We start from the raw sequence: 22989 nt of genomic DNA, 5'->3' as shown, positions 1-22989 counted from the left end.
AAGATCTGAACTAGCTTCATCTTCAGACTGGATTATTGCACCAGCTGCCTGACTGATTGCCATGTTGATCCTCCTTCCCATTCCATAGTCAGTTCTCATGACTGCCAGTGTGATGCTGTGAATGTTCGTCACATCACCTTACTCCTCTTTTGAACACTCTCCCATAATTTCTCAATTTATCATTTAAAAAAATCCATATTTCCTGCATGACTAAGAAGAGCCCATCTACTTACTTTCCTGTTGTACTGTCCTCATCTTCTCTCTGGTAGGGGATGCCTCAAGTGGGCCACTCCACCGCTTGACTCTCTATTCCAACAGATACTCTGCTTCAATTTTAATGATACTTTTATATCTTATAGCAAGCAGCATTTCTAATCTTCCTTCCCCAATCTTTGTTTCTTCACAATTTTCATCACTCACAGACAAGCTATAATTTACGTATTTATTTTGTTTATGGTCAGTCACTTCCTGTTTGAAATGGAAGTTAACTTCTGTCTTTTTGTCCCCTTCTAAAACCAAAGTGATAGAAAGTTCTGACTCTTGAAAATTATGTTATGGCTGATAGGCTGAAATATGTAACAAAAGCAACACTCAGTCTACAGAATGGGAGAAGCAAAATTACCTGCATACAAACACCAAGTTGTTAATGAAAATTCTCAAAGGAAGTTACACTATTAAATCTAGTAATACAGTATTTGTGGAGGAAGTAGTACTAGACCATTGTTAGTGAAGGGGGAAATAAATTAGTTAAAGTAGCTCCAGTATTGGCCCTGAACAGACTCCCTTCTCACTCTGCCATACTTTGTCACACAAATGCACAGATGATGCTCCAAGTAATGGTGTCTTCTGAAAATTTTTTACTTACTACATGATATGAAATGTAAGAAAAACTGGAAGTGGAATGACCAGAACCATGATATGATGGTTAGAGCACCACCTGTGATCTCAGCATCCCAAATGGGCGCAATTTTAATCCTGGTTGCACCCTTCTAATTTAGTTCTCTGCTAAAGTTTCTGGGAAAACAATTTAAAAATAACTAAATTCCTTGGGTCCTTGCACCAGCGAGGCATATCTGGACGGAGTTTCACTCTTGTTCCTGGCCACTGTGTGGTAAATCAGTAAATGGTGATCTCTCTTTCGCTCATCCATTCTACTTCTCTCTCTCTCTCTCTATTTCTTACCTCCCCTTTTTGCCATCCTCCATCTCCCTCTTCTCCCCTTTCTCTAACTATTTTGCAAATTAATACATTAAATCAATAAAGAAAAAAAAAATGACGCTGCGAAAGGAGAGACTTCTTTTCCTTCTAAATTATGTGCTCCTGGCCATTATGTGTTTTCCCCTAATGCCCCTTCAGTAACAACTCAAGGCCTCTATTTCATTCCTTTTCACTTTCAATGTAGTTATAGAACCCAATAAATTGTGAGATTAAATTGCTATTATTCCAGTAAAGTATCCTCTAGGGTGTGATTTGACCTCATAGCTAAGTTGCCAGTTAGCATGTTCACATTCCATATCGGTGTGTTGTGTTGTTGACTCCAGTACTTGATTCCAGCTTTGTGCTAATTACAGGGGGGCAAAATGTGATGACTCAGTATTTGGGATTTTGCACCCAGGTGGCAGATTTCTCAGCTACATGCTTTGGCACAACCCCTTTTTGAGAGAAGGAACAAGAGAATAGAATCTTTCTCTCTCTCTCTCTCTCTCTCTCTCCCCCTCCTCTCTCTATATATACATATAATTATATATAGAATTTATAAATGCAGATTCTAAAATTTTGTTTGAGTTTTTATTATCAGTTTTCATGTTTCAATGCACTGAAGGAAAAACACAACACTTAAGAGAGTTTAATGCACACCTGGATATTGCAGAAGATGACCCTTCACAGCACATTGGCCTGAAGAGGGTATAGAGCCTGGGTCTGACATCCATTCACAGAATCAGTGAAGGCAGATTCACATTCCAGTCCATGATGTGTGTGAGTGTTAAGTGTGGCTTTTACTATCAAGCTTGTCAATCTCACACAATCAGCTTCTAGAATGTTTAAAAAGTTAATGAACTATGATCATAAGTCTCTAAGAAATTAGGAAACATTAATAACCAAAAATTGCATCCATTAGAGAATAAAGGTCCTAAATAATATATTTATCAACAAGCAACTATTGTATAAATAGCTCACTCAGTCTTTGTACAAATTTCTCTCCATTGGGGAGAAAAAGATTGGAGTAGGCAACCGATTACTAATCATTTTTCCTCTGCATTTTCCAAGTGTCTTCCACTTCACTCAGTGGTCTCAATAGATATGGATATAAAGCCAGGTTAGAGAAACATCCATATTTCTTCAATAAAGTATCTCTGCCTCCTGTTTTTCAACTGAACTGAAAAAGCTCCTTTACTGCTCTTTACAAAGATTTCTCACAGATGTCTGCTGAGACTAAAGAAAAAAGCTAGGAAACAGAATACATGTACCAGCTTACAACTCTTCATGCCCACACAATATGCAACCCTACATTAAAGATGCTTATTCAAGAAAACATATTTCAAAATTATAGACACTGACACCTGATTTAGTTGAAGAAAATATTATGTTAATGCTTAATAAAATTAAACAAAGTATAAATGAAACCAAATGAAACAAAAGTATGGAAATTGTACAGGCTTCTAAAATGTCTGGTAATTAAAATTTTATAGACACCACTGAGGCAGATGTGTATGGATTTGAATGTCAAATTTCCAAATCCTGATACTATTAGAGCTTAACTTATCATGTAAATTGCCATAAAACTTACCATGTAACCTACATGTAAATGTCAATACTTAAAAGTGTATTATTAACCCTGTGTATTTCCTGACATTGCTGGGCACAAACCACATAGGACTAAAGACATTGGTAATAGTTATATAAACCAAGTAAATATTTTTTAGTTAATTATAATTTTCAGGAACTTTAAAAATCATTAGTATTTTTAATATTAATGATTTGTAATGTTAATAATTTTAAGTCATTAATCATTTTTAATCATGCTTTAACAAATGAACATACTACATTTAAGCAACAGTGTTTAAAACATTAATGTAAGGAATGATATTGTTGTAATTGACTTCTCTCCACTAAAAATCTCTTCACCAAAGTTGGAGCAAAGTACAAACACAGAATGATGCATAGAATCAAGGTGAAACAGAATGAACATTATCAGAAGAGAACAGAGGTCGGGGGGAGAGAAGTAGATTAGCATATACCACATTACACCACTCTCAATCACAGGGAACTGCACTGCTCTATCTTCTGCACTGCAGCCCTCTTACAGTATCAAGGGCAAGATTGCTTCTTGATCCTATTAGGTCCTTGGTGTTGCATCGTCTTTGTCGATTCACTAAGTCATGACTTTATCTCCTTCAAAATCTGCCTATTCTTCTTTAGTGCTAAGGAATAATTTATTACATAACTGAAATCTGCTTCAAACTTGCATGATGTGTACCCAATTTCAAGATAATTTTCCAGTACATATGCAATTATTACAGGAGTGTTTCAACATTACATAAGCTTTATTGAAAAGATCATTCACAGAGACCATAACTTTATAACAGACATAAATCATAATTTTTCTTATTAAAAGTAAAATTATTAAAGTAAAATAAAACAAAATGCCAAAATAGAAAGAAATACATGAAGTAAATTAGACTTGCAAAAAACTCATCATTGCTTCATTTATGACTCAGGATATTAACATGTGTAAACCTTAGTCTCTTCACGCATAAGTAGACATTCCTACAATACAGGATTATGGAGTCACAATGTTGAAAGTGATTTAATACTTTTAGTATTATTTAACTATTATCCAGTGTGGTGTAACTGTCAGCTATAATCATTAATTGCAAGCCTTTGCTGTACATATGCCTGTAATAGTTGGTTTTCTAAAAGAAAACAAAAAGAAGTGTAGTATCAGCTTTTTAGCTTCACTTTATTGAGTTAATCTTTAATATTTTAAAGGCTGTCAATTTGATTGATACTAGTTGTGGAAACAGATACTGCCAAGTAGTATAAACTGATTTGGAGCCAGGACAATGTGCTACATTTTAGGTGAATCGCATCTTTTTTTTTTCATTACCACTTCTTGCTTTAGAACATATTATTCATATTATTCCCCTCCCATTGTTCCCAGCAGCAATGTAAAATTATCATCAGAATAATTTTCTAATTAACACTGATCATTTTAGGCTATACCCCTAATGGGTTGTTTTCATCCTTCAGATGATTTTTAGGTCCAATGAAAAATAATTCAGAAAGCAAAACTGCTGTAAAGGAAACTATCACAAAAGTAACATGTGTTACAATTTTATATAAAAACAATACTGGCACACAGAGATTGTGTATTGAGTATGTCTTCTCGCAGATGGTAGTTAAAAGTGTTTGTAACAGGAAGAAATTGTTTGTCCCAAGAATGAAGTGATTGGTTTTTGCATGTCAATTGCTTTTATCCACTATACCTACAGAGAAGCAACAAAATGATGTAATTGACTTTTTAAAATTTCTGTTTCAAAATATCACACAGCATTCAAGTGACATTGCAATGGCCTTTTCCTTGTCCTCTATCTCCATGTATCTACTGTTCTGCAAAAGCTTTCTACTGTCTCTAACACAGTAGTGAGATTCATGCCAAAAAAAAAAAAAAAAAAAAAAAAAGGCCATAATGCCTAACTCCAGGCTTTGGTATGTCTGCAAATATCTACAGACTAATTTCTTTAAGTGTTTCACCCTCAATTTTATAACAGTTATAAATAGAAAAATCTATGTTCACATTAAACTTCTAAAAAGTAACATAAGCCTGAATCTGATGCCTTCTATTTTATTTTCCCTGAGTGAAAAAAATATGACAGCACTAGTATCATCTTACTGAACGATATCCAATATATGAGGAGATTCTTAATTATTCATATCTAACTTTTTTGACAGAGACACCTAAGAAGGCACGTTTACCTTAAATTTTTAGCTGACCATCAGCTGTCCACTCATAGCATACATCTGCTTATAGCATCAATAAAACAAGACTGTGCCAACTCTAATAAAGCCAGTGAATTGCTCCCCTGAATTAGCTGATAGATCTGCAACTTTATGTAGTATAAAACGCTACTCATAGTGTCTTGGAGTCCATAACTGTACTAGCAGTGGGTGGTGTATGGCACTTGCTCTGTTTTTCTGAGAAGCTCCCTCACTCCTTCTTCCTTCTTTCCTTCTCTGCATTGTTATGCTTGTGTTTGTGTGTATTTGTGCATAGCACGGTAGATTTCTTGCATTCTTGTTTCTTTTTTCCCCTTCATTTTGTTCAGTTCCTAGTAATCAATCGATGTAAAGTAATAAAAATTATTAAATCAAGATACTTTTCAACAAATTATAATCTGATTTTCTTATTCTATCACATGTTAATGGTTCCATTCCTGTGCAATATATTGGTCTCAAGAATTTCTGAACAATAATGTCTATCAAATACAAGGAATTCAAAATGAAAGATTTTTTTAAAAGTGTCCATACTACAGTTCTTCTGTCTCATTATACTTTCTATGTTTATCTGTCTAATCTCTTAAAAATCCCATGTCTTCTCTTTTTCATGTGTAAAGAAAGCATTTATTTATTTATAAGAAATAAGTAAACCTCTCAGAGAGGGATAAAGAGAGGAAGACAAAGAGAGAGAGAGAGAGGGGGAAATCTTCCATCTGTTGTTTTACTCCCAAAATGGTCAAATTGTCCAGGACTGAAACAGACCTAAGCTAGGAGCCAGAAACTCCAACCAAGCCTTCCCTTAGGGTTCAGGCACCCAATCAGGGACCCAATACTTGAGCCATCTCTTCTGTTTTCCCAGGTACATCATAATTGCGCTGGATTAGCAGTAGTGCAGTGGCAACTTGAAACAATGGACAGATTAACCTGTTACACCCCGCCAAAGGCTCTGCCAAGTCTAATCTTGAATGTAAAAGCAGTCTGAGTTGTGTCGGATCCAAAGAATAAAAGTTAAACTTTGGTTACAGAGATTGCAGCAACCATACTTGTGCACATTAACATAGGACACAACTGCAAGGGAGACAATGGATTGCCTGTTTCCACAATTACTGCAGCTTCTGCAAGTGCCACAGTTAAAAATTCCATTTATGGGACTACTCTTATTTCAGTCTCAGATCATGCATCCAGTGATTCTTAGTGCTAACTACACAACTAAAACTGTCTGAAGAGTTCTCCAGTCACCTTCAATGTACACCAGTATTGGGATGTTTCAACATTTTTTTTTTAAATCTTAAATATAAGCTGAAAATAAGACTCTGTGATATAGAGCTGGTTTCCCTAAAGTTGAATTTCTAAACTGACATGATTATTGGTAGAGAGGAAGCATGGAGTGGGGCGGGGGGGAAGGAAATAAGGAAAAAGGCAGATGATAAGAAAACAAGAGGATGAAGGGGAGGGGAGAAGAAGGAGGTTGGAAAAGAGAAGGAGGAAGAGAAAGGGGAGAGGCAGAAGTATTTGATCAGATGTATTTAGCTCTTATGGCAGTGGAAGCATGCAGTAATTCATCGCCAAATACTCCAAATGCAGCATGGATTTTTTTAAATTACCCTTCAAGAAAATAAAAAGTAGAAGAGGGAACAACAATGTGGCATATTAGGTGAAGTTTTCGGCCTGGATCACTGGCATCCCGTATGGGCACCAGTTCATGCCCGGTTGCTGCACATCAGATCCAGCTCAGTGTTGATGGCCTGGGAAAGCAGTCGAAGGGGGCCCAGATGCCTGAGTCCCTGAACCCACGTGAGAGATATGGAATAAGCTCCTGGTTCCTAGCTTCAGATCATCTCAGTTCTGGCCATTACAGTTATTTCAGAAGAGAATCACAGATAGAAGATCTCTTTCTTTTCCTCTCTGTAAATCTACCTTTCAAATAAAAATAAACATTATTAAAGTAGTACAAGTGTTTTTATAAAGCAGAGATAGCTACATACCTGAAGGATAAGCAAGCAATAACAAAAATACTCTGTTATAAAGATACATAATTGCTGATTGGAATAATTTTTCCTTGATAGCATTATATGCTTTCAAAAGGTGCTACCAACCAAAATTATTTCATTACTTACACTGATGCAAAAACATTGCATGTTATATTTCTAAACTCATATGTTTATATTATTTACACATTACTTGCAAAGTGGTAAATATATATACATACATATATTTGTGTGTATCTATCTACCTACCTACCTATCCATCTATAATAACTATATATTTGTCAGCAGTCACTACAGATGACTGGAAACTGGAAAAGTAAAATTGTGGATAAGGGTGGATATTATATGGATGGCTTGGCATTGTACAATTATGGTCATAAAACATCTCTCACAAAGAAGTGGGGAGGTGCAGTGCTTTATTCAAAACTTTGGCTAAACACCATTCTAATCATTAATGTGTTCATCTTCATATATGGGTAACTTTAACATACAGCATCATTTGAGCAAAATAGGTTTCTGTGTAAGGTAGACAGACCTCATTCAATTAGCTGATGACTTCAGAGAAAATCTATAGTTCTTTACCTTTGGGCTTGAAGTATAACATAATTTCTACCCTTGGCATCTAAAGTGAAAATCTGCCCTGGAGATTTCAATATTTCGAATGTCCACAATTATTCAATTTATTTCTACTATCTATTTGAGAGAAACAGAAGGAGGGAGAGAGACTTTTTTATTCCTCAAATCTATACAATACCTGGGGAACAGCCTAGCTGAAACAAGAAGCTGGGAATGCAGAATAATGTTTTCCATATTGGTGGTGAGTGCCCAAATAACTCAAGTTGTATCACATGTTTACCAACAATTTCGCCAGTAGAAAGATGGAATCAGAAACCAGGGCCAGGTGCCAGAGTCAGATTTTTAATCTAGGTATTCCAGTGTGCGACTTTGTTATCTTAGCTGGTAAATTTCCACCCTGAGACAATTTCTTCATGTAAATTTTCACTTACATTCTTTCTCTGCCTCTGTTCCTTTCTCCCAACCATCCATCCATCCATCCATAAATGAATTCCTTCTATTATCTATCTATCTATCTATCTGTCTGTCTGTCTATCTATCTATCTATCTTTTCCTGTTTCTCTCAAGAACTCTAACATATTTTCTATCTCTGATTCAATTCATAGGTGTTGTCCTCTTCCCATCTGTTTTAAATGATGTAATTTTAAAAAATGTATTTCTACATTGTATCTCTCCTCTATTTTGTGTCCTATGAGAGCAGGCCCTTCTATTTCTTCATTTTTTTAACTCAAATTTTCAGACAAAGAGCTCTTTATATGTATTAGTCATTTTGATGAATTCAGCCAATCCATTATAACATGTATTTTTTTCTAAATTTTTAAAGATTTTTTTGGTTTGCTTATTTTATGTGTATATATATTTGTAAAGCAGAAATATAGAGAAGGATAGGGACAAACAGAAATATTCCCTTCAGCAGTTTATTGCCCAAAGGTCTACAACAGTCATGGATGGGTCAGGCAAAGCTGGGGGCCAGGAGTTCTACCTAAATCTCTCCTGTGAGCGTTAAGAACCTAAGAACTGGGAGAATCATTTGCTGCATCCCAAGCTTTTTCACACGAAGGTGGATCAGACATGGAGACTGGAGTATGTCCCAGACACTCTGTTACAGGAATTCAGTTATACCAAGTGACTACTCCAGTCACTGTACTGCTACGTCCTTTCATACAGCATGTTAAAGACGGAACATTATGTAAATGCCCAGGAATATGTATTAGATTATAATTGAGTGCATTCTATTATTAAAATGAAACTGATATAAATTATCTTAATATTACTTATACAGATAAGAAGCCCAGGTAATAAAACTATACTCAATAGTTAAAATATGAATAGATTTATATTTTGTATGATTTAAATTTATTTAACAAAACAATTTAATATTTTCAATATCATTAATGCACTCATTTTTTCTTCTGAGACTACAACATGTTGTTCTGAGACAAAGACTTAGAATTATATATTTTTAATTTCCCTACTATTTAAATGAAGGTTAATCAAAATCTGTTATCAAATTATGGTTTCTAATTACTTAATTAATCCCATATACATTAGTTACTTCTTATTAATTTCAGCTTATTTTGAAAACACAGAATTTCTTTATCTCATAGAGTCTAGAGATCTTATCGTCATTTGTTCTTTATGAACATCAAACATCAAACTTTCAAAAATAATATAGCAGCTCGAAAATATATGAAATTAACCAAAATAGCATTTTACTCCAGAACTAAGTAAAATATATTCTAGATCTATGTAAGTCAGCTTAAGAAGGAAATACAGCATTTTTAAGAGAAAAACTTAAAACTACTTTTGAAATAGAATAATTCTGTTTATTTTATTAAAAAGTTGACATAGGTGATCGTTAGTGTTTATGACTTGCAAACTGAAGTATTTAATATTTAACATGTTTAAATAAAAGCAGCATTAGCTTCATAATCAAAAGGACTAATTTGAATGATCTCAGAAAAAGTACATTCATTATAATTAGAATATTTCAGAATATGATTAGAATATTTAAATGAAAATATATTCACCTTTCTTGTCATCAAAGTACAGAGTTTGTTGAGCTGGATTTGACCACTGGAGGGAGGTGTTATCATTTTGATCAACTCTGCAGGTCAAAATTGCAGTTCCGCCTTCAACAACAGTTACATTCTGCGTTAATGGAAACTGCCCTTGGCTACCTAAAAAGGAGATTCAAGAGAATGCTGATTAAATGAAAGTTATAAAGTTATTAACTTCCCAAGACTTATGCTGAATGTAAATTCTCATTTAAAATGAAATATAAAACCAATCAAACAGCAACAAAACTATATTTTACAGAAGACAGAAAGATAATCGAAAATTCTTATTAAAGCACAACCACTATTGGCATAACAATGGAATTCCTTTTTACTTTCTTAAAAGTTTCAAAATATATCCTTTTTTAAAAAAAACAAGTATGAATAAAGACTTATATTCAAATGGAAGCATAATGATCACTAATTATCCTTGGCTTTATGTAATACTTGTGGAAGAACTGAACACTCTAAAACAGAAGATAAAAAAATACCTCCATTTAGATTTTATAATTCTGAATAAAGTTTAAGAAAGATAAACACTAGAATTTTAGATTCAATTTCTGTGTAAGGGAATCAAAAGAGACTCATTTTTCATGAGACTGCATTATAGACACAGTTGTTTGCAGAAATTCAAAATGTGTTAGGTAAAACAATGCAATTATCTCTTAAGAAATATTTACATCATAGTACATTCATAAGAACATTGAAGTGATTATCCTAGTTCACCAGACAAAGGTAATATTCTTGTTAATGTTCTCTAATGAACATAGATTTCTTTTATAATCAGGAAATTACATATTCTTTCTTAAGTGACCCTTGTCAATTTAGATATCATCAGTGTCTTACCAAGTTTTCTACCTAATGCATTGGGCTAATTAATGCAAAAAAATGTAATTAATCAGTGCATTTCTTGTGGTTAACAAAAAATCCATTCTCATGGTAACAGAGGACATAATTTTTACTGCTGCAAGATTATCTGGATATAAACTCTGCCAGGCCACTGATACGCCCTGAGCAACAAAGGTAAAAACAGCCTTCTAGAGCCAGGTCACAACATTTTTATGTGAGCAGGATAGGTCATTAAATCAAGACCAGTTTACATATGCAAGAACATTAGAATGACTGAATCACACCCATGAAGTATATTTCCCATTTCTTCTTTAGTTTTGTAATGGTTCTGTCATTATTACAAGCACCACTGGAGGTAGTGCAGGAGCTATTGACATAAAGAATCTTATGACCAAGAAGCTTGTTGATTGGCACCATAAGAGACAGAGGAGGCTGAAGGAAAAATTTCTTTCCAGACCTAAATGACACAAGTACAGAGGTTCATGACCATGTTATATAATAAAGCCTATCAAACTTAAAAATCTGATATCAGTAGCTTTATCTTCTCAATGCCAACCTCTCAGTGTCACCATGGCAACCCCCTCTGGATATCTCCCTGTAATCTTCAGGGTGGAGTTTCAAAACTGAGGTTAGGAGATGCCTGGAAAAAATTCTTTGATAGTTGACTTGAAAGTCAACAGGGGCCATAGAGGGATGTGTTTTGCCTTCAGCTCTAAGGTGACCTCTGGCAGAGAAACAGAGAGAAACTATCAATCTTGTGAAGTGAGGTGAGGTAAAAACCATACCAAAAAAGAAAAACGGCATACATAAACTAAGACCAAAAAATGAAGGAATAATTATTACAGATTAATAGCTCATGAAGTCCAGAATGTTTTAGAACACTTTTCACAGATTCCCTATTTTTGATGCATTGTAAATATAGAAAAATCTGAGGGTAATTATTTGATTCAACCCAGATGACATTTTGATCATCAACTGGGACATAAACAATATTGTCTGATTTTTTAGAGACGTGGAAAAAAATCACTGGTGCTTGTATCAATTTCTTCCACTGGATTTGCAAAAACAGTTTTCAAAACATCCCCCTAATAAAATATCACCCTTCTCATTTCACAGATGGGCAAACTGACACTCGGAGTTAAATGATTTTTCCATGGTGAACCAAAGTCAATGAACCATTTGGAGTTTATTCCAAGAGATAAACATTTTTATTCTTATCTTTCCATAAATATAATACCATTATCTGTTTAAGTGTCAATAATGAAAAAGTGAATAATCGTCTTAACAATGAAACTTTACAATTCTAAAATCATTCAGATCGCATGCAAGTTTCAACAACACTTAAATACCTAAAAATACTATCCCTTTGAGATCTTATTTTTATAAACTATCTAACTTTGTGTTAGATAAAGAAAAATCATGCTCAATATGAATTTTCAAATGCCATATGTGTGTAAGTGTGTGTGTGTGTGTGTGTGTGCACGCGCATCTTCCTTCTAGTGTTTTAGGATGGCTTCCATCCATCTTCTCTACAAATGGGACTGGACTTTAAAGTAGCATGACTCCAATTCCCTGAGATTGAGACATAATATCCCTACAGTCAGTTTTCCATTTAGCCATATTACTATGCTACCAAAGTAAGAATTTAATCTTAAATTATTCATTATGTAGATATTTTAGAAAAACTACTATTTTTTTTACTATATGGATCAACATTGGAAGAAAGAATAATGGAAGAGCAATATGCTAAGAAATTGGGAAGACAGTAAGTGACGTGTTGGTTAAGAAGCCTTGATGTGGGGCCTGGCGGCATGGCCTAGCGGCTAAAGTCCTCACCTTAAAAGCCCCGGGATCCCATATGGGCCCCGGTTCTAATCCTGGCAGCTCCACTTCCCATCCAGCTCCCTGCTTGTGGCCTGGGAAAGCAGCTGAGGACGGCCCAATGCATTGGGACACTGCACCCGCGTGGGAGACCCGGAGGAGTTTCCAGGTTCCCGGCTTCGGATCGGTGCGCATCGGCCCGTTGCGGCTCACTTGGGTAGTGAATCATAGGATGGAAGATCTTTCTCTCTGTCTCTCCTCCTCTCTGTATATCTGGCTGTAATAAAATGAATAAATCTTAAAAAAAAAAAGAAGCCTTGATGTGGAAAATAAAAGATCTCTGATTTTCCATCTACGGGGATTTCTAAAGTACAATGCTTGCATTATTGAGAATATTAAAAAATAATCCTGGCCTTGCCTAAATTATGACTATCCTAGAAATCAGAGAAACCATTCTTCTTTAAACAGCATTCATTGAGATTTAGAAAAAAATACAATTTTTCACTTGGGAAACTCACATTCTGGTTCATCTTCAAGCAACCAAAACTCATCACTTTCTTTATTGCTTGAACATACATACTCTCATTATTGGATCAGTGCATAGCCTCCAATTATTGTTTAAAATTTTGTATTAAGTTGAAATTTTCAATAGATGTTCTTTGTCCAAAGTGAATGCACCTGCTTAGAATAGAGATTGGTATTCTGACAGGAGATTGCAGCAGCAGAAAGTGCAAAGTAAATTCAAATCCGCTGCATTTTTCCTTGGTTGTAATGGAAAGGCAGAAACAGATAATATCCTTCACAAAGAAGAAAACATGGAAATTTTAATCATAAAAGCTTTAACAACACATTAAAATATTGGTTTAAGACTTGAGGTTACATTGGAAATACATGATGTTTTTCAAAAGATATACAAGATGGTAAGCAAAACCAGGTATGGATAACACAACTTAAGCTCCTAAAATGCAGCACTGAATTGCAGAGCTGTGCAAAATCATGCACTAAGATGAAAACAAAGCTATATGCAACATTTCTTAAATATTTGGGAAAAGGCCTACTTAATGGAATACCGTGCTTCCAAAATTGTTTTGTTTTCCTTTCTTGATCTAAATTCTCTTTCACTAGCATTAACTTCAATATAGTGCTCCTCTGGTATTATCTCAAGGCTCAGCCACTCCTAAACCAGATAAAAACACATAAAAAAAACTTGTAGGTAGTCTTAATTATTGTTAACAGTATTCTAGGTAACTTAATAGTATTTAAAGTTTATTTCCTGTATGAATGATAGTCATAGTATTATAATTTTCCTATCATGTTTATCTTGAAGATAAGGGAACTTACATTTTGTGCCAAAAATACACATAACTAGGAACAAGACCCAGATTTTGCTCTCTTGTAGGCTGCCCTGAGATCTCACATACTGAACAATGGAGGTGTATTAAGATGTTCTACACCTGTTATTAACAAGTGAGGGATTATTTTAAATCCAAGAAGACAAAAAAAATGTGATAGAGACTATTCAATGAGCTTCTGACAACTGAATATAACTATTCCAAATTTTTGCTTAGTGACATACGTTGGTAGCTTGAAATTGACCACCGAGGGAGTATTTTCACCATGGAAATTGGCAAATATTACAAGTTAGTGATTTTCCCTGTGGAACACATTAAATATTTATAACACCCCACTGAAAGTCATTACTGATGTCTTAGGGCACAGTGCACACATTTTTCTCACTTACCCCAACACACATTGCTCCAATTAAATTCCTCCAAATGGGAACCCTTTTTTCCCTCTCAAATCTGTGAAAGTGATCTGGAATTGCTAACTTTTCTTCAGGCTGCAAAGTTTATTTTGCTCTGGCTATCCAGGGGTAGAAAATTATTTAGGCTACTATCAGTAGTTACACAGAAATAATTTGCTAATTTATTGTCATGGAAGACATTTTAATTAAGAGATATAATTCAATTTCCTGAAAAAAATAGCTCTCCTAGTCCTATATTTAAATAGCAGACTGAGCAGCTGGCATTATTTCCATCTTTATATTTAATATTTCCATCTGCCTTGTAATTAGGAATACAATTATTTGAACCTTTCTTGTAGTTGTTACGAATTACAAAATTCAAAATCAAGTGAACTGTTCTTGATTCCTGCAAACCCTAGTAAGAACTCTGCTTCTCTCACAAACTGCATGCATGCCTTCACTGTCTGATCCCCTAGAACCTCACACACCATCACACAGGACATACAGAAGCATATTCTAAGATGATAATCTTTTACCCTTGGTGTTAGCCTGAGAAATGCCTTTAGAGAATGAGAGAAGCAATAAGGCGAGCAGTGAGAAGAGATCTTTGAAATCAGCAGTATTTTCGAAAGGCAGCGAGCAAGTGAAGGTGCATGTTTTAGCACTGATCTCAAAGTACGACACAGCACCATTCAAGCTTCGCTATCTCTTGAATGGGTAATGAGTGAAAGTGGTGGTTTCCTGTATCTCTTCTGGTACTGTGATTCAAAGGCGGGTCAGAGCATTGCATCACTGCACACTGCACATGAGTGCTTCATACCACCAGCAGTAATCAGACTGAGAGATATCTGGACAGGCAAGCAGAGGTTCGAGCTTTGTACCTCTGAGAGGGATAGAGTTACAGTCAAAAATTTATTCAGGGTAAAGGGTCACATATTGTGGACTGTGTAATAGCAACCGGGAAAGTCTCGTTATATTTTTCTTCCAGAAACAGAACAAAACTCTGTAAGAAAAAAAAGGAGACTTACAAACAGAAAAGGGAAACACATGAAAATAAGACAGGAACAGCATTTAAGATACACTTTCTGAATAAAAAAAAAAAAATCACAAGTCTTATAGGATAAACAGGGCCATGTATTCTGAGCTTTTATTTTGGACATGACTACCACACTTATTGGGAAGTGTCATATTCTTCTATGAAAGTACTTCATTCAATAGATACTGCCCTCTGAATCAAATAGCACACATTAGAATTCGGGTTTGTGTTCTCATATATTTTTGTGTGCCAAAAAAACCCTATTTTGACTCAAAATGCTGTTCTCATGAAATTGTTACATCTTTATTGTGAAAAACACTCATGCCAATGTAGATGCAAAATAAATTAATATTTCTTACATAGGAAACAAATAAATTAATAAATAGGCAACACTTTTTATTTTTGTTTTTAAAATCTAACATATTTGCTGGTGAGTATCTTTTCAAACTTTTTCTTGATTTGAGATGCATCGTCGGAGAGACAGAGAGAGGTCTTCCATCTGCTGATTCAACTCCCAGATGGCTGCAATGGATTGAGCTGGGCTGCTGCAGATCTTCTGGGTCTTTCATGTGACTCTCTCGGTGTCGGCCCTGGGCTCTCTCTCTCTCTCCCTCTTTCCTGTTCCATCAGATGCCTTGGGATATTTACACAAAGAACCTTCATCTCAGAAAGTTCAACATCATTCTTGGTGGCTAAATTAAAGTCTAAAAATATATCTAAATGCACACACAGCATGCTATTATTTCCACTAAATTACAGAAGGCATTTTAAACAAATAACCTTCTAATGGGAAAGTTGTGGCTCAGTACGTGTGTAGCTGAGACACATATTGCATATTAAAGCCTGTTGGATGGAAAAGCAAAAATGTTATTAATGCAGGCTTAAAATTCTAGAGAGAAGTGAGAGTGATGCTCCATCATGTGAGATAGCAAATTAGAGGAAAAATTAAGACTGATAGCTAAGGATACAGTATTTCCACTCATGGAGTATTCCTCTGTTCTTTGAAATACTTCACCTTCTCTACTCCTAGTCATTTTAGTCTAGTTTCTAAGTTTTCCCAATTGTATTTGTAGGATATAATTGTAGTGTTCTTTCATCCGACTTCATTCTTGCAGGATTCAGCCTGCCTTTGTAGAATACAACACCTGGTCTCCACCTCCTATGCCACACGCCTGCCCTGCCACCGTGGTGCATGGCCATCCATCTGATGCTGCTTGCCAGTTTCCATAGAGACAGGAAGCATGTTGGAGACCTGTTTTCCATTGCAACTGCCAAACTAAAGCTGGGAAGAGACAAAATTGGCTGGTAGCAGGTCTTGCAAGGCCAAGAAAGGTTGGAAGGGCTTTCTCTTTCTGATATCAGAGAACAACAGTTCCAACTTGGCAGCGTCAGCATTTGAAATTCTGTAGACCAGATCGCAGAGTTCACTATGGCCTTTGTGCATGGTCCATTCTGCTACCCATTCCAGAAACAGAAACTTTTGTGTACCCTAAGCTTGGCCCCAGTCCTTGGTTGGCTTCAGATTGACGACAAAAGGCTCTTTCAGAATTACAGTGACTCCCACAGCTCCTGACCAGAGAATCATAATTCTCCTGTAGAAATTTCACCCCTTTTGCTTTTCCAGAATTGAATCAGAGTTTTCCAAGCCACTCATTATAAACACTGGAACCTACAGAAAAACTGGATTATTTCTAACTGACTTACACAGTGATGGTGCGTAGGTGACCCAATTAACTATACAACACTTTGTCAAAACTAGCTACAATGAATATGTCTGTGTTGGGATTTATAATTAGAGCTAATTCTCAATGATCATCAGGATCAGTGCTGACCCTGGAGAAATGTGAAACATAGGCAAAGTAAAATATCAATGCTGTCCTCTCCACTGCAAAAATTGTTTGGTATGATAATACATTGCAACTTCGCTTTATATTCCTAGAAAAGTCATTCCTTCTAACAAAATAGACGTCTTTTTAAATGACTCTGGTATTAGCATAACTCTCAATTTACATTTTTGAAAATTGCAGTTTTCATAGAATACTGATAAACTCTTGAGAATTTTTGTTTAAGTCTGCTTCATGTTCCTGGCTACTGGTTATATGGCCTCAAGATGTTTTAAAGCATTATCTGATTAAAAATAATAACTGCAACATTTTTTAAGTCACATGAAGACACAAACTCAATTCTTTGATTACAAGTTTATCTGTTTACCATTCAGAAATGCAAAACAATCAGACTTGTTCATATATAGCAGTCTTAATAAACTAGACAAACTATAAATATTTGCAGCTTCAGAGTGAAGCAGATATCAGAGATAAAAATGTTAAAATGTATTTTTGTGTTTTTTTCACTAATTCTTCTATATAAGATGCCTCAAGATGTTTTCAGTTTCCTCATTCAAATAACATTTTATTGAATGAACATTCATGATACTTTAAAGATGAGAATTCAGTGAATTGTTCACACGGTATTCATCTGGGTACTTTATTTTCTATACAAATATAATTTCATTCACTTTATATTGGAGGAATCAAAATGCAAAGAAAGAATTTTAAAAAGCAAAACTATCAAAACAATAAAAAAGAATAAAAGGTTTTTAAAAATATTTTGGCAACTTTGAAACAGGCTTACCTGGTTATTATCATGTGTGCATAAAGTCATTTTATCTTTCCAGTATACTGTTTTCAGGGTGAGTGAACAAGACCCAGATCTGACTAACTTTACCGGCTAACTGACGAACATCTGAAAGGCAGCCTTCCAGACAAAAGAAATTGAGGACCAGAATCCCTGTCTGGTTCACATAGAAGCTCAATCACGTAACTAAGTTCTAAATTGAGATGTCAACCTGGAAGAAATATTCTGGAAAAGAATACACGGATGGCAGGGCTCTTCTGAAGACAGAATGAGGGGGATAATGCTGAGTGCACAATAATCAATAGTGCAGAGGCAAAAATAAAATTATATTCATTTAGTAGGACATAACTGTTGTAAATTGAAGTTGCTGAGAAAAAGAATTAAATCTAAACGTTAAAAGCGGGAAATTAGACGTATGTATTTGTTCTATTCAGTATGTATTAGAAAGTTGATATAAAGAAGTAATAAGTAATAGTGAATTATAATATACCTTTAAATACAAAATAACTTCAATTAAAAGTAAGATTCTCATAAAATATAGGAGCAAATCAATTATAAAACAGGAAGAATATGGAGGGAATGTTATGTCTAATTTTAACTATGCAATTGCTTCAGATACTCAAATAATGCAATACGAATAACAGACATCAAGATTATGAGAAAAGTCATTAATTGAGAAAATCGTAAGATTTCAAACTGCTTTTCATCCTGTGTTCTCTAATTCTAAATGGAAAACATATCAATTCAAATCAAATATAGCCTGATTGATTGCTTTCTGTTAATTATATGATATGGATGGACTAAATATATACATATATACATATATTTTCCATAAATATAATATATATGGCATCATTTTTTCCTTTGGATTGTACAATATACATTCATATTTCATAATCACAAAATTATATCAATTATTCAAATTGTCTCTTTCTTAATATTCTTGGGCCCGGCGGCGTGGCCTAGCGGCTAAAGTCCTCGCCTTGAAAGCCCCGGGATCCCATATGGGCGCCGGTTCTAATCCCGGCAGCTCCACTTCCCATCCAGCTCCCTGCTTGTGGCCTGGGAAAGCAGTCGAGGACGGCCCAAAGCTTTGGGACACTGCACCCGCGTGGGAGACCCGGAGGAGGTTCCTGGTTCCCGGCATCGGATTGGCGCGTACCGGTCCGTTGCGGCTCACTTGGGGAGTGAAACATCGGATGGAAGATCTTCCTCTCTGTCTCTCCTCCTCTCTGTATATCCGGCTTTCCAATAATAATAAAATCTTTAAAAAAAATATATTCTTTTTCTGTATTATTCTATGCAGAAAATTAAAATGATTGCATTGGTTCATTGAACACACAGTTCTTTACTGAAAAGAATCACACAGATGACTTGTATTCTAACTCTGAATTATGAAATGTGACATGAATATATACATATAATTTAATAGCACATAACTTTTGCTCAAACAAGTCATATGAATCACATAAATAACACAATGTTATGTTTTCTTAAAATTATCTTTTATATTTTAATGAATTTGTGTACATAATACATATCAATGGTGTTAATTAATTCAATAAATGTGTGTCTTGCTACACCAGGGATACATATAGAAGGTGCTAGGGATACAAGTTAGAAACGCTTTTGGTCCACCCAGAACTTAGAATATAAAAAAGTGTTATTAAAAAAAAAGAAATGCAAATAAAGAAAAAAAAAATAGATCTAGCTATGAAGGTGCTAATATTTCAGCTGATACTCTTATGCCATGAAAGAGTCAGCCATTCAAAAACAGGCTAAGAATATTATTTATCTATGATCAGGTCAGTTTTGCGAAATATGAATTAGTTAATGCAAAGGTTCTGAGCCAAGAATTGGAAAGAGGTTGATTATGAAAAGAAATGGGATGAAGCAACAGCAGCAGCAGCAGCAGTAAAAACAAACAAACCTGGGGGAAAAGAAGGATTGGGGCCCATGAGACAAAAGGCCAAGGTGATATCATATAGAACCTTTTGGACTGTAACAGAGAGAACGTATTTATTCTTTGTTTGTTCAAAATTTATTTATTTTTATTGGAAAAGTGGATATACAGAGAGGAGGAAAGATCTTCCATTTGATGATCCACTCCCCAAGTGATCGTAATGGCTGGAACTGAGCCAATCTGAAGCCAGGAGGCAGGAACTTCTTCCAGGTCTTCCACACAGCTGCAGGATTCCAAGGCTTTGGGCTGTTCTCCACTGTTATCCCAGGCCATAAGCCGGGAGTTTGACTGGAAGTGGAGCTGCCAGGATTAAACTGGTGCCCATATGGGATCCAGGCACTTTCAAGGTGAGGACTTCAGCTGCCAGGCTAGGCTATCACCCCGGGCCCATAATGTATTTATTCTACCTGAAATGGCAAGTCAGTGAAAGAAGTGGTTTTCTCAGCTTACATGCCAAGAAAATTGGCATATGGATCTCAGTGTAAAGTATATGAGAGAGGTGGCAGATACATGGCATGTTTCATCCCCCAACAGGCATAAAACACTTACTTAACACGGTGGGCACACTTTGAACACATCAATATTGTGTTCAAATGATAACATGTGAATTATTTAAGTGTTGATCAATGTGAAGTAACATATGAATCAACTCGGAATACTCCCTAAGGAGCGAGCTCCCTTTTGAAAAAAGCAATGTAATAACAGAGTGGTTAATAGGATGTGTTTTCTACTGTTTGATCATTTCTGAATACACAAAGATTTCATTAATGTTGATTTCACCCATCTTGTCCATGTTTACATGCTTTGATGTTCAAGCTCTTTGTAGTGCCACATTAAATCTCGGGGAACATTTTTCTATGAGAGCAAATGGGAACTGTTGTGGGGAAATATTAAAAAGTAACTTGATATTTTGTATAGATGTATTCAGACAAATCTGCTCAAAGAATGTATTTATTTTGATGTAAAATGGATGAATTAATATATTTTCTAATTCCTTTTGAAGGTTACCCTATTTCAACAGGTTAATTTCAAAAATTCAAATGAATTACATACTTGTAACTTATGTTATTATCATAAATTGCAGCAAAAATAAAGATAGGATTAGAAACTCTTCAAATTCTTTAAATTTTAGGAATCTTTATTCTGAAGAATGACAACAAAATGACTTGCGAAGGGAATTCATAGCAGGTTCATTGATTACACTAGAAGTCATTGATTAGTACATAATCCTGGACACTTTCTGCAGCCTTAGGAAGTTCCAAAACTCTGCTTGTATCCTAATCATCTGTATAATTAAATTAATTAAAAGATGTGCAAGGATTGAGACTGTTTATAAGCACTATAATCTAGTATCCCCTTATATTCAATAGATGTGGATAAAAGCAAGAATTGTGCTAGTATAAGAGTAGATAATCAGAGAGGAAAAAATGGCCGACCACGGAGGGTTGATGTAAAGGGGAAGGCAGAGAGAGAGGGCCAAAAAGTGCCAGAAGAAGGAGCAAGTCTAGTTAAAAATAGTATACACAGGCGTGCGAATCCCACAGGACACTGCGGAATCAACAAGATCCACACAATTTGGAGAATCAACCAAAAATAACAACAAATAAACCAAAGCAGCGCTCAGCGGCCGGCTCAGTCTCACCGCAGCTCAAAAACGGGTGAGTTGTGAACCCAGCGGGGGGGAAAGGCCGGTGGGAGTTTTGAAGGGCCAATTTTGGGAGATCGTTGCACAAGGCCCCGCCAGTGGCAGCTGGAAACTGCAGGAGTGCTGAAACCTCTAGCACTGGTGGCGATATTAGTGACCTTGGTGGGACCCAGGCAAAGACAGGGACGGCTAAGTAACACACATTCCCACATAACGAACGCTACGGTACCGGAAGGGCGCTAGGACTCTGAAGTGCGGTAGCCAGCAGCTACCCGAGGACCACAGCTAAACTAAATTCTGGGCCAACCCAGGCCGAAGGAAAGCGGCCGTGCCTCAGAAAAAAACCAAAGCAAAACAACAACAACAAAAAAAATCCTAGGCGCTGAAACCTAAGGCTGAAACCTAAGGCGCTGAAACCTGAAACCCAGAAGGGAAACAAAAACAACTCCCTGGGCCGAAGGAAAACAAAAACCTAGGCTAGCAAGACCTCAGGCCACCCACTAGGTGGCAACAGAGGTCAAGGGTGAGAATTCAGCAACACCTTAGGCTACAAATATGAAACGTAGTAAGAAAGGTAGTGACCTAGACACGGCTTCCTCCACCCCCAAAAGCCAACATAAAGCCTGGTCAATCACAGAGATTACAGATGAAGAAATTGAAGACATCTCTGATAAGGAGTTCAGAAAAATAATTATAAAACTCTTCAGAGACAATGAAAAACGATGGGACAAACTCAAAGATTTTAAAAACCACATAATCACAGAAACAAAATCACTCAAAAACGAGATCCTGGACTTGAAGAATAAAGTTGAGAGCTTAGCCAACAGAATTACAGCAGCAGAAGACAGGATATCTGACTTAGAAGATTCCCAGAATGAAAGCAGGCAGATTATTAACCAACTAGAATCACAACTACACAAGGCGACCAAGACGATCCAGGAGATGAACGACAACATCAAGAAGTCAAATATCAGAATCATGGGGCTCCCAGAAGGAGTGGAAAAAGAAACAGGCATACAACCAGTACTTGAGGAAATTATGCAGGAGAACTTCCAAAATACCTGGAACATGAGTCCAATCCAAATTCAGGAAGGCCAGAGGACTCCCCACAGGATGGACCCAAAACGATCCTCCCCAAGACACGTGGTAATCAAGCTACCCTCCAATGAATACAAAGAAAGAATCCTAAGGTTAGCACGATCCAAAGAGAAGCTTACATTTAGGGGCAGGACCATCAGAATCACTGCCGACTTCTCAGAACAGACGCTCCAGGCAAGAAGGGAGTGGAACAAAATCTTTCAAGTACTGAAAGAGAACAACTGCCAACCAAGAATACTCTACCCAGCCAAGATTTCATTTGTATACGAGAACGAAACTAGATACTTCCACAGCAAAGAGAAATTAGAAGAATATGCCAACACAAAACCAACTCTACAAAATCTCCTTAGAAATGCGCTACTCCCAGAGAAAAAGGAAGCAAGCCATAAGCAAGGATGGCAATCAGGGAGATCTTAATAAAGTCCATCCACAGAAACGAGAATCAATTACCAACAACCTCAAAAACACAGGCATATGTCACGGCATAGTTATAATTTCTCAATATTAACCCTCAACACAAATGGCTTAAATTCATCACTGAAAAGGCACCGATTAGCAGACTGGGTTAAAAATCAGGACC

At 35.9% G+C, this 22989-nt stretch overlaps 1 protein-coding gene across 1 annotated transcript in view; it reads right to left on the bottom strand.

Annotated features, from left to right (window-relative positions):
- The window catches only part of CADM2 (cell adhesion molecule 2), a 344096-nt gene that overhangs the window by 193258 nt on the left and 127849 nt on the right, over nucleotides 1-22989 (bottom strand). Inside the window, exon 3 of the mRNA XM_058661328.1 lies at nucleotides 9593-9742. Within this exon, the coding sequence (XP_058517311.1) occupies nucleotides 9593-9742 (150 nt within the window). The remainder of the gene's footprint in view (nucleotides 1-9592; nucleotides 9743-22989) is intronic.

This window comes from Ochotona princeps, chromosome 3, assembly GCF_030435755.1.
Source record: "Ochotona princeps isolate mOchPri1 chromosome 3, mOchPri1.hap1, whole genome shotgun sequence".
NCBI lineage: Eukaryota > Metazoa > Chordata > Mammalia > Lagomorpha > Ochotonidae > Ochotona > Ochotona princeps.
Note: the sequence above shows the minus strand (reverse complement) of the source record. Positions and strands in the feature narration are given on the sequence as shown.